Source organism: Phocoena sinus, chromosome 9 (assembly GCF_008692025.1).
Source record: "Phocoena sinus isolate mPhoSin1 chromosome 9, mPhoSin1.pri, whole genome shotgun sequence".
NCBI lineage: Eukaryota > Metazoa > Chordata > Mammalia > Artiodactyla > Phocoenidae > Phocoena > Phocoena sinus.
The window spans coordinates 51,932,668-51,945,540 of record NC_045771.1 but is presented as its reverse complement, the minus strand read 5'-3'; the positions used below and the strand labels follow the sequence as shown (position 1 = coordinate 51,945,540).

The 12,873-nt window shown below is 45.2% G+C and overlaps 1 protein-coding gene across 2 annotated transcripts; it reads left to right on the top strand.

The window, feature by feature from the left end:
• The first annotated feature begins 1,430 nt into the window (after nt 1–1,430).
• NPY (neuropeptide Y) lies at nt 1,431–10,489 on the top strand. Of its 2 annotated transcripts, none has more exons than XM_032643228.1 (4): nt 1,431–1,722; nt 2,682–2,869; nt 6,916–6,996; nt 8,884–9,084. In XM_032643228.1, the coding sequence occupies exons 2-4, from the start codon at nt 2,682–2,684 to the stop codon at nt 8,906–8,908; spliced, it is 294 nt and encodes a 97-aa protein (XP_032499119.1). In that variant the 5' UTR covers nt 1,431–1,722; the 3' UTR covers nt 8,909–9,084. The 2 variants fall into 2 exon arrangements, with proteins under 2 accessions (XP_032499119.1, XP_032499118.1); XM_032643227.1 differs by lacking the exon at nt 8,884–9,084 and adding an exon at nt 9,979–10,489 and having other exon boundaries at nt 1,562–1,722.
• The last annotated feature ends 2,384 nt before the right edge of the window (nt 10,490–12,873 follow it).

Here is a 12,873-nt window from a genome sequence, read left to right as displayed (position 1 = left end):
TAGGGAGAAGCAGGAGGGAGGAATTACAAAGGGACATGAGGAAATTGATTGTGGTGATGACTTCACTGTGGCGTTATTTGTGTGAGAATATACCCAATGGAATATTCTAAACATTTGTAACCTAGTATATCTTAATCGTATCTCAACAAAGCTGCTGAGAATAAACATATAAATACACGATTTTTGAAACAAAACGTTTCAGCTGCTAGAAGTGCCTCTTCTTATCAAGAGTGGAATCAGAGTTAGAAAGTGTTTTGCTCTAACTTTACCAAAGGCTCTTTAACATAAGCATCCCTGAGCAAAGCTGAGAGCCTGGTATTGTGTTCCTGGTATATGTTGGGGTGATGGGGAAAGAGGCAGTCACCCAAGTGAAAGGGATGTTGGTCTTCAAAATTGCTAACACAGAGACATACACACACACACTCAGGATTGCTTGCTGCACAGTAATTGATATTTAATTCAACGCTGTCAAAACAGCACAAAAACAAAATGTCAGTTTGACTCACTTGTCATTTTAGCATTAAAATAACGTGTAACTTAGGGTTTTAATTCCCTAACATGCCTTTTATTCAGAAAGATTCAGACTTCTAGAAGCATTCATTCAGGGAACTTCAAGACCTAGTCCACTACATGAAATTCTGATCCTGTAAAAATAGTTTATGCATCTTTCATATTCATTCTACAGGTTCAGTGGGATGTGCAAATTAATGGTGATTGTTTTTTTTACCTGTTTCATTTCGATCAGAGCCCGCATTCTCAATCAACGTTAATCGAACATATTTGGGACTATGCAACGGCCAGCAGATAAAAGAGAAATTGCTGTTAATTTAACTACCCGGTCGCTTTGGACCAAAATTTTGCGTTCGCGCTTTAAGGGGTCTCTCCGAGCTTCAGACTCCGCTCTTTTTCAGCAAACCCAGAAAGTGTCCCCCCTCTGAGGAGTTTTCAGTCGCTACACTCGGGTACCGCCCGAACGCCTAGCGTTTGGGCGAGCTCTTGGGGAGGGCTGATCTCCACGAAAAACAAGCTGGGTAAAGGGGTGAAGCCACAGAAACCTGTTCTCAGCCCCTGGGAGAAGCGGGGAGTTGGGACCCTCTAGCTCTGGACTTCGGGCTGGCTCCCGGACCTGCTTTAAGCGCAGGAATATCCGGGCACCGAGTAGTCTCCCCCTGAAAGCGCGCTGGAGCAGTGTCCGCGCCCTTGCCGCACGGATCCCGGAGAGGCTTCACCAAGTAGAGGATTCGGGTACCCCCAGCCCTGGCGCCCAGCTCGTTGGTACGGTGACAGGTGACAAAGATGATCTGGGCTGCTCCTATCTCTGGCAGGAATAGGTGGGGCGTGAAGGAGAGCGAGGTTTGGCCGCCGCGGGAGGGCAGGAACTTCTTTGGCGTGGTCCAGCGCCCTCGGAGCGCGCTGCCTTCACCCCGGCAGGGCCTGGTGCGGGCGAGTCCGGGTGTGGGTGGCTCCCCGAGCCGATCTCGCGCGGCAGCGGTCCTAGCCCCCTCCCCCCTCCCCCGCCAACGGGGGTGGGAAGCGGCGGGGTGGGAGTCACCGAACGTGATTGCCCGAAGCCCCTCCTGCCGGGGCGAGGGAACGCCATAAAAGGCCCGTTGCGACCTGCTCCGGACACCCCATCCGCCGGCTCTCACCCCTCGGAGAGGCGAGCCGGACTGCACAGCACTCGCGGCCCAGCCACGCCCGCTCGCCAGCCCGCCAGCCACCGTGAGTGCCACGACCCGCTTGCTTGGCGGGAGCGAAGGGAATGCGGGCGCCTGTGAACTTGCCCGGGCGCCGTCTCACCTTCTGCAGATCCCAGGGGCGCTGGGAGGGTCGCGCCCCGCTCCCCAACCCCTACGCGCCGGGCTCTCGGCGGCTAAATTCCACTTGCTCCTTCCTGTCCCCTCTGATGGTGCATCTGCCCTCTCCCCGACCCTCCTGGCTGGCTCGCCCGTTTGGGTTATCTTTAGGCGGATAAAGAGGGAGAACACGACCGCATCCCAGAGCAGCTGGCGGTTTCCTCGAGGGTCGCCGCCTGGAGGGAGTTTTCCCAGGCCGCGCTCCCAGAATGAGGACTCCCCGGAGCTCGGAAGACGCGCTCCCTGCCGCCTCTCGGAATCCTTGGGATCCGATCTGAGACTGACTGGCCCGGGAGCAGTTCTCCCCCCACCCCCCCCCCACCCCCCCACCCCCCACTGCCACCCTGAAGTACTCTCAGCCATCACTGTCGAGCTCCTGCGGCCGGGCTGACCAAAACTAGAAAAGAAGAAACTTCTTTCCTCTAACAGGGGATTTGGGGAAGAGGGTGGGAAAGGGATAAGTCCTCCACGCAGCGGCAGGAACTTCTAATCTGTTTTTTAAAGTGTTTTAAACTGGCGCCGGCGCCTCCCCCAACTCTGCGCCTCTCACCGCGGGATCTTCGGCTCTGCTACTTGACCAAAGTTGCTCAGAATTTTCGGGCGGAGCACCGGGGCCGGGCCAGAGCAGATCTGGACCTAAATCCGCAGGGTGGTGCTCGCCACGCTCCGCTTCCCTCGGCGTGACTGGGTCGAGCGCGGACTGGGGGTGGACGTGGGGTAGGGGTGGTAGCAGCGGGATGGGCGCGGGGGCCAGAGGAAGGAGGTGCGGAGTGTGTATCCTCTGAATCCCCCAAGCCCCCTCCACTGCCCCTTCGGTGTATGCAGATGCTGGGTAGCAAGCGACTGGGGCTGTCCGGACTGACCCTCGCCCTGTCCCTGCTCGTGTGCCTGGGCGCTCTGGCCGAGGCGTACCCCTCCAAGCCCGACAACCCCGGAGAGGACGCGCCGGCGGAGGACTTGGCCAGATACTACTCGGCGCTGCGACACTACATCAATCTCATCACCAGGCAAAGGTAGGTGGGCTACGTGAGAAAGACGACTCCGGGACCGTCCCGCTTGCACACCCGGAGATCGTGGGGATTTCAAAAGACAGGGACCTTTTCTTTTTCTTCTTTGTATCCCAGGGTAGGACAGTATCGGGCACATACTCAGCTATCAGTAAGTACCAGGGCACTGAGTACATTCCCTCTGCAACTACAGTTACAAAATCCTGATCCCCAACTCAGGTTCCCCAGGCTGGGTGGCTGGCCATCTCCTGTCACCCACCCCCTTATCTTTTTTGTTCTTAGAGCAGTTGGGGGTTCTGTTTGGAAACCTGGATAGGAAAGTACCCCGTGAAAGGGGTCGGGAGGGCACCGGGGAGGTGCTGTAGGGAGAAGGGAGAGCAGGGTATCTAGAAAAACAACAGCACAAGCTAAGGAGGAAACAGCTGAGTCGCCAGAGACATTGCCTGGTTTTCCAACCTTCCCAGACCGAAGTGAATGACGGTATTTAGGAAAAGACAAATAGAACTATTTTTTCCCTCCTGTACAGTGTTTTATTGCAGTCTCAGCCCCTCACTTGACAATCCTGCTCCTAATAAGTAGATATTTAGCAAGAAAATAGTTGATGTAACATGGTGAGACTTTACCCATTTCATAGCAGGTGAGTTCTGAAAAGGAAATGTCCACTTGGTGCTTTTTTAAGGAGAAATTTACAGTGGTGTACTCACTCTAGGGTGAATTCAGGGATTACATGCAATCTGAGAAATTGTCATTCATCTTTATTCTGAAGCCCCAGAAAGCTAAGATGAAAGGCCATATTTTACTCTCAACATCAGATCTTAAGCAAAAAATCAAATCTAAAATATTTTACAAATAACATAGGATTTAAAATTTGTTTCCAAAATTGGTTCATCTTAGTTTTGAATCACTCAGTATCTTATTTTAATTACTGAGATCAAATGACCTTAATAAGCTAAAAACAATGAGCTCTTTACAAGGATTAATGTTATTTAACATATTTAAATTACGTTTTGTAAAATGTTTTTTTTTTGTTTGTTGTTTTACTATATTCAGGGAATAGTTGGAAAGGATCCAAAGTGGGGAGAATTTATATTTCTTAATTTTTAACATTTTTTCTGTTTCATCAGAAAGCTGTTTCATCCTGAAAATCTTTTTTTAAAGTACCAATATATATAGAATCAGAAATATACGAAAGTGCCAGAATTAAATAGTATTGGTTTATGATGCCTAAAGTCAGATAATTTTCATTAGTGAAAAGCAAAAATGTCTTATATCTTAATGGACTTTTCAGAAAGTTAATTGCTTCAAATTCTTGCTTACGCTATCAGACAGACCAGAGAAAAGAACTTTTACAAATTGTTTTTTTTCTTCTAGGAAAGCCTTTATTAGTTATTTAGTCTGTTAATTATAGCATACAGTAAAACTTATTTTTCAGAGATGATTGCTGTAAACCTTTACTATTGTATAAAGCTTTAGTATTTCAGCATGTTTTCCTAGGCATTATTTTCTTCAGTCTTTACCTCAAAGCTTTGAAGTGAGTATCATTATCTCCATTTTACAGATCATGAAACTAAGAACATTTCATGAAAACCCCTTTTTAGTGATGATTAAATTGGAGCCCTCCTCCTATCGATCTTTGGATGTTGTCACCACTGTCAGCAGTCAATGTGATCTTCAACACCCTTGATGAGGAAAAAATAAGGGAAAGGGATGAGATTCAGGTTAGGTGGGAAGGAGTTGGTCCTGAAGCAGTTTTCTGTCTCATCTTCATATAAGTTCCATCTTAGAAACACTCAAAGGCTTATAATCTGCACCCATCACCTCCATTCTGTACTCTTATCATCTTCCCACCGCACACATCCACTCATACGCACGTTTGTATTTTTGAAAATTACATTTGTGAACATACGTTTTAATTTGGCATAAATGGTACTGTGATATCATTCTCTTTCCTCCCCTCTTCTACTCAGTTCATGTTCTAAAGCCATATACTCCTGGTTCATCGCTTCCATAGGTGGCATCGTTTATTCTAGAGCATTGATCTACCACATTTTATTTATACAGTCTCCTAGGTCAGTGATTCTCAACTGGGGCTGACTTTATGCTCCCCAAGACACTGGGCAATGTCTGGAGACATTTTCGTTTGTCATAGTGGTGGGGTGGGAAGGTGCTACTGGCATCTAGTGGGTAGAGGCCAGGGAAGCTGCTAAACATCCTACAATGCCTAGGACAGCCCCTGACAACAAAGACTTATCCCGCTCAAAATGTAAACAGTGCCAAGATTGAGAAACTCAGCCCTAGACTAGAGTTTCTCCCTCTTGGTCTCTCATTGTTATCACCTGGGAGCTTTTAAAATATACTGATGCTGCTGTAACAGCAGCATCAGTATATTTAATGAACTCGTGAATTAAATCAGAATCTCCCCATGGGGGGTGGGGCACGGGGCTGGGCTTTACAGTGATTTTAAAAGCTCCCCAGGTGATTCTAATATGCGGTCAGGTTTAAAAATCTTTTCCCTAGAGATGCTATCTTTGAAAGTTAAAGCATTGTGGAGAAGAAGGATAATCCAGAATTAATTAGAGATGGAAGAACAGTCATCAGTGCTGCTCTGGGTACCACTTTCTGACTGTGTAAATTCTGCTGTTACAGACTTAGGTTCTCTAATGGTAAATAGGAGAAAATATTCTCCAGTTCTTTAATTCACTGAAGTATGATGAAGATAAATGAGTTAAGGTTGCCCAAGAGTTTTAGCATTAGGAAAATCAACTGATGGACAGAATAAATACATATAAGCAGCAGTCTGCAGCCTGATACTACAACTCCAGAAAATCTTTGAGGAAATCTTACAAATGATGGGGACAGGGGAGATGGCTTTATATTTGCATCCCTTGAGTTCCAGCAAAGGAGCAATAATGGAAATCTTTCCCCAGAATTTAGATTTAACTGTGCTCAATAGGCAGTTAGCATATATCCTCCATCAGCTTTGTTCCACTGTTTTATCTGTTAGCTAATCAATCCATGCCAGGCTTATTTTTCATTTGTGGAAAAAAGCAGCTGCTGATGTCCAATGCCCTTTCTAAGAAAGGGAAAAACAGACTCCTCAAAAAATACAACTTGGTGTAGACTTGTCAGATCCTTTAGCAGTGAGAGAGACAGACAGACAGACAGACTAATGTCCTCACTTACCTGGAGCCAGCAGCATATACTACCCTGGCAGGAGAACATAACCTTGAATTCATATATCGCCCTGTCCATATCCTGCTGAGACCAAGAACATTTCCATGGACCAGAAGGATTCCTTCTTATTTTCAGGGCAGATTAAAACCGCAGCATGAGAGCAGGCTTTTAGCTTTTGGCACCCCAAATAAATATGGACTCAGGATCTGTTGGCAGCTGTGAGAATGGGTGCATTTCAACAGCAGTAATGTGCATTCTTGTGTATCGCTCTCTCACTTTCAAAGCATTGTGACTTACATTGGATATTCATCAAGACTCTAATCTAAGCAGGAGTTATGATTTTATTTTTACAAATGGGAGAACTGAGATTCAGAGACACAGGTGAGTCTAGAACTTCAGTCTGATGAGTTTTTCATAGACCTGTTTCTGAAATATCATCTGGTCTCTTTGATTTAAACTGATGTATATCATCAGAACTGTAAGCCAATTATCTAATTATGGAAACATTTAAAATCATACTTCGATGTATTTAAATTTATTTCCAGTCACCTAGTTATAAAACTATACATATGTATTGTTTGTGATAATATAAAAAGGCAAGAATTTGACTAGGAATTTTGGTTGGGTTATATAATCTGCTAAGTTACCTATTAAGTATTTAAGCAAAATTTATATATATATATAATTTGAAATCATATTTATGATGTTTCTATATCATGTATGTTTCATTCACCTAGATTACTCGTTAGCACATGATCAACTGAAAATAACTTTTATATTTAATACCACAAATCTTTTCTTTTCCTAAAGGTTTTTATGGTTCCTCCAAACTTGCTTTAAAGGACTTTTACTCTCCCCGACCCCGCTTTTTCTTTTAGATACGGAAAACGATCTAGCCCTGAGACACTGATTTCAGACCTCTTGATGAGAGAAAGCACGGAAAACGTTCCCAGAACTAGGTATGAAAACGCTTGTGTGGGGACATTATTGCAGAGTTCAGGTACCCGGGAGAGGGAAATCAGAGAGGACTGCTGGGAGGAGGCGTTTGGAATGGGGTCTTCTAGACCAGGTAGGATTTGGACAGAAAGAGGGATGGGGAACAGAGCAGGGAGGACCTTTCTCTTCACATACTCATTTGCAAATCTCTAAACTGCTGTGGGGTAATACTTTCTGGCTCAAATTATTTGATGCTCCTTTGAAATTTTAAATATGAGTGACTTTAACTTCAGAAATTACTCTATAGAGAATTTCTCACTGGCTTAGATTGTGGAAGCATAGGGTAAGCAGCCCATCTCTACATTGAAATGACCAACTCTCCATCTTTGGCTGAGGTCATCTTTAGTTGTTATACCCTAGGTGGAGGATCTACACATCCTAGGAAATGCCCCTTCTGGTTGTCACTCCAGTCTTCCTGGTTTTACACGAAGCTGTAGATAAATCGAGGGGTACTCCTGCTTACTTTTTGACATGTTTTAGTTCAACTGATGTCACATCATAATTTATCACATTCAATGAATGAACAAGAATGACATTATTCTTGGGGCTTGTCTGGAGCCTTGGGGCTTTCTTGGCGTGTGGACCTGCCTTAGGAAGGGTGCCCTCTAATATCTAGGTGTCAGACATTGGGCTGGGGTCCTCCTGAGCGAAGACTGTGAGTGAAAAGATGCCTGGTCCTCCTCCGTTTCCATAACTGACTCTCCTGTCCCAGGCCCCCTGCCCCTACCCACCAGTAAGATCACATGGCATATGGTTTATCCAGTTCTGTGCTAGCTAGTCCGCCTTAAACCCAGAGCTCTACAACATCAAGAACCAAGTTCCCCAGAAGAGGTCACTAGAACACTTGCTCAGCACGTGTGACTGGTTGTCACTCTTCATTGGGTTCTCCCTAGAGGATGAGCCGACGACCCTCTGAGCCACCCGCCTCCCCTCCCACCCTCCCTCTGTTCTCCTGTGAAATGGCCAGCCAGGGTGAAGGTGCAAGTCTAGAGTTGTCAGGTTTGTTCTCTCTGAAGGAAACACCAATTTGGACTGAAATAAAACTCCAGTGCTCTTGTCCCTGGCGGTACCAGCCAAGACTTGAACATCAAATGCAAGGGAAGCAGGTGGAAAACTCATAAGGGTGGTTTTCACATACTAAGCAATACATACTTTTTAATGTTTCATTGATAGGCATATGATGTTTGCCACCGTAAAAAGTTTAGGATATGCTATATCTACTTAGGGTTAGAAATATATAATCATCCAGACCGACTTACTGTCTTGCTTCTGCTCTTTGTTTTGTGGCCAAGCATCCCACGGTTGGTGCATGAAATAGAGTTAATTGTACTCTGATTGACAGCCTCAATCATGTGTACTTAGAAGGAGACAAAACTTGACAGCCTTGAAGTTGCCTGTGAATGCTACTTTATTTAAAAGGGTTCTTTATAGTCTAATAAATGTTACCTTACTACATAAAAAGCCTTGCAGGAAAATACAGGAAGCATATTCAGAGTTGAATAACAGTAAGTTTTTTTTACAGTTTCATGTGATTCCTATAGTTTTGATCTTCAGAAATATTGCAGGGTTCTTTGGCTACTTTGATAAATACAGAGCCTTTTAAATACTCCCTCTGAGATTTGCCTGAGACTCTCAGTAACATGCATGAAAACTACTCAACTGGGTCTCTGTCCATTATACCACTGTCTCCCGCTCTGATATTCTACATGGCCTCCTATTTAGAATGTCAACAGCAGACTTTTCAACAGCTTCTGATCATCTTTCAGTTCAGAACTGAATGTCTCACTCTTGCAAGGCTCCCAGGAAGTTGGGAAGCTTCTCTTACGTGCTTTGCTTCTTGTGTTTGACAGGCTGGAAGACCCTTCTATGTGGTGATGGGAAATGACACTTGCTCTCCGGTCTTTGCCTATTTTTCAACCCCTATTTCATCCTGTAAAACTAGAGTCTGCCGGTCCTCCTAATGCATGCAGCCCCTTTGCTCACCTCTGCAGAATTTCCTTTTGTCGACATTGTATATATGTGTGTTTAAATAAAGTACCACGCATTCAAAAGTGTATGCTCCTCAATGCAAAATCTGCTGTTGCAGTAGTAAGAATTATCTGAAGTTATTCATGAAATCACAGTCTCCCTCAAGTAGCAGATTCAAGGTTTGTTTCACCAATATTAAAACAGTGCCTATGGAAGATATAAAGATATGATTTATGACAACCAAGACACAGCTGTGGGGTGTGTGTGTGTGGGTGTGTGTGAACAACAGACATATTTGGAAACAGAGCAGGGCAATGCTAATTTCTAACAATTTGCTGAACTTTTTCCCCCATTCATATGGAATTCTTGCTAACCTTGTTAGCCTAGGCTGTCAGCAGAAAGGACTGATGTCTGAAGGAACTTTCTGCAAAATGTCCTGTATGTCCTCTGTTGAATACAGTAGTCACTAGGTACATTGGCTTTTGAGCACTTGAATGTAGGGAGTGCAAATAAGGAGCGGAGTTTTACATTTTAGTGTATCTTAAATAGCCACGTGTTTCCAGTGGCTACCACATCAGACAGCTCAGATCTACACATTCACTTAGGCCACCACCCCGAGAATTTGCGTCATAAACAGAAACACACTGAGCAGGATGATTACCTTTTCACACAACATGGGGTATGAGAATTAATTTAGCTAAAGGTTATTAAACTTCCCCTCTCCTTCACTTATTATACTCCCTCCACGTACTTATTTGCATAGGCTTAGTATTAGATTCTTATGTGTAATTTCTAAATCAAAGAAAATGGGCCTCATCCTATATTTGTACTTTGAACCACACCGTAAAAAATATGCACAAATATTTATATGTGATGTCTTAAAACTGCTTACAAAAACCCTATATGCACCATGACTTAGGGAATTGTATGGTATACAAAATATTCTTTGTTTATAAAGCATTCTGATGTTTCTCCAGTGCCCTTATGAAAGGAACCAAAGAGGTCCCTCATCCCTTTCATCATATGAGGACATAGCAGGATGATGCTGGCTATGAACCAGGAAGCAAGCTCTCACCAGACAACAAATCTGCTGGTGCTTGATCTTGGGCTTTCCAACCTCCAGAACTGTGAGCAATAAATTTGTGTGGTTTTTAAGCCACTCAGTCTATGATAATTTGTGATAGCAGCCCGAGTGGACTAAGACATCCCTGAGAAACAGAAATTCACTTTAAGAAATACAATAATGGTAAAAAAAAAAAAAAAATCGCACAACTGCATTCCAAGAGATTCCGTAGTCGTACTTCTGAAACATTTTCAGCCTGATAACCCTTCTTGGAATGAGTTTAAAGGCACCAAACCACCCATATATCATTGCAAATAATAATGATAATCCTTGCGAGAGTTACAGTCAGAATAATTCAACCTTCGTTAACGAAATGCCTGTGAGCAACATAGTCATTATCAAGTAAATGTATGAGAATTTATGAAGCTCTCGTCTGATCCTAGCTTTATTCAACATTCTAAGAGGTATAAATTGTGTATGTGTTTTTGTAGGCGCCATTGTGTTTTCATTTTGATCCTTTCAGTGCTCATGACACATTCAAGCAGAGGATTATTCCCGCCATTTTCACAAGTGAGGAAACTGAGGCCCAGGGAAAGTAAGTGACTTTCCCCACTGCATTCAGGTTAGGGGGATTTGACAGCAGCTGCTCTAATTTGAAACTTTCCCCTGCCCGATGATGTCTCGTGGAAGAAGTAAGTCAAGACTAGGTCATATATAACCTTGTTAACAACATAATCGTGGCACACTTAAAACAAATTAGAGAATAACAAAGTACTAAACCGTACAAAAGGCATTTAGAAATGGAAATGAGTGTGGGTAGAATTAGCTAGAAAGGTCTTCAAAGAGAACATGAATGTTGAGCTGGGATTGAGGACATTCTGGGTGAGGTGACCAGCTGAGCTCGACACAGAGGTGGATCAGCTTGCAGAGTGGCCAGGGTCGGATCAGTGAAGCAGGTCCAAGAATGGCCAAACTCACTCATCCATTCATCCATTCACACACTTAGCATTTTTCGAGCACCTAATACCTGTTGGACATTGCACTAAGCACTGGGCATACAAAGATCAGTAATAGTTTCTCAGGGAATTTGCCCTCCAATGAGGGAGACAGATAATTAGTGCATCGTTGGAAGTACAGAGATGGGAGTGTTAGAGTTTGGGGATGTTAGGGGCCTCCTTTCCACTCATCATGCCTCCCTTTGCAGTTTCCTGACAAAGGAGCTATAGATTTAACAATCAATTGGCAAATGGAGAACAAAGTACCAGATGGGCAAGTATCCAATGAAGCCAAAGACAGGGCTGCCCTAAGCTGAATCAGAGCACCTGGCTGAGGCCTGAACCTCTAGGGTAGCCCAGCCCCCATACCAAACCTCAGCACCCTGGTGGGGAGCGGCAGGAATAGTGAGGTGTGTGGCAGTCTCACAAATCCACTTACGCAAACAGCACACAGACAGGAAGAGGCAGCCTGCCACGTCCAGCAGCAGAGGGGGGAAGAGAAGGGACGCTCGTGAATGCGTGTTACCTTCTGGACAATATCCCTGCCCATTGGGCTTCCCTGGTGGCGCAGTGGTTGAGAGTCCGCCTGCCGATGCAGGGGATGCGGGTTCGTGCCCCGGTCTGGGAAGATCCCACATGCCGCGGAGCGGCTGGGCCCATGAGCCATGGCCGCTGAGCCTACGCGTCCGGAGCCTGCACTCCGCAACGGGAGAGTTCACAACAGTGAGAGGCCCGCGTACAGCCAAAAAAAAAAAAAAAAAAAAAAATCCCTGCCCACAGTGCAATGTGGTCTCAAGAATCAATCAGGATAGCAGCTTCATTCCATGCAGGGGGAGATAGTAAAAGAGAACACAGGAGGAACAGCCAGAAGCCTCTACTGGCCAAGACTAAAACTTAAGTCCTTTGAATTCAATACGCTCAAAGCTGTGATCCACTGTTTCAGGGGAAGAGATACCTCCGCCCTCTCTAACAGGAGGTGGGCAGGAGGTGTTACAGGAGCCATGAAGGGGCACCCACCCCAGGCTGGTGAGACTGGAGGAGGCAGGCCAAACTTGCTGGAGCTACCGGTGCTTGAGTGGAGGTTCGAAGGCAGAGCACCAACTGCCAGATGAAGGGTGTAAGAGGATCTGCAGGTATGAGAGAGCAAGACGTATTTTGAGGAGTTTTTAATTATTCTTGATTCCTAGTCTTTGTAATTGTGTGCTAGGCTTGGACCACTGGGTTACTATTCTAAAGGGAGAATCCAATGTGGGCTGAAGTCGAGTCCCATGGCCACCCCCAACCCTTTTCTCCCAGGCATTCCCTCCCCTCAAGTCCCACCTGTTCTTCCTATAGACTTGGCTCTGGGGGAAAACCAGCCCCTCTAACAATAGTATTCATTTGGCCAAATCAGGACTCAGCTTCTCAGCCTGAGAGTTCTTAGTCATGATCTTAGGGACAAACTTACAAGTTCAGAGAATAACTGTTTTTTAGGGTTGGTTCCACTCCCTAATTCAGGAAGGAGGCACCGCGCTATCTCTTTTGCAATATTTTAGCTGCCTGAACGCCTTCCAGCCTCTTTCCCCTGCCAGATAAGGGTCTGGACAGAGGAGCAGATATAAAGAGAAGGAAAGGTCAGCACTTGTTTGGGACTTCCACACCATGGTATGAATCTTCTTCCCACTAAGCAAAGGTGGCTGTCCGAAGGTAGGCCCACACACAGCCTCCTCGTGCCCTGATGGCAGGAAAGCAAACGTGAGGGTAGATAATTGTTCCCCTCTTTCTAATACACATGCGTTATGCTTAGATGGTTACTTATTACTGTGTATACAACG

Bases quoted from the DNA above. Each gene is read 5' to 3' on its own strand.
- NPY (XM_032643227.1), top strand. From the start codon at position 2,682: ATGCTGGGTAGCAAGCGACTGGGGCTGTCCGGACTGACCCTCGCCCTG. The intron at 2,870-6,915 runs GTAGGTGGGCTA...TTTTTCTTTTAG, and splicing joins AATCTCATCACCAGGCAAAG to ATACGGAAAACGATCTAGCC. The intron at 6,997-9,978 runs GTATGAAAACGC...ATGTTTCTCCAG, and splicing joins GAAAACGTTCCCAGAACTAG to TGCCCTTATGAAAGGAACCA.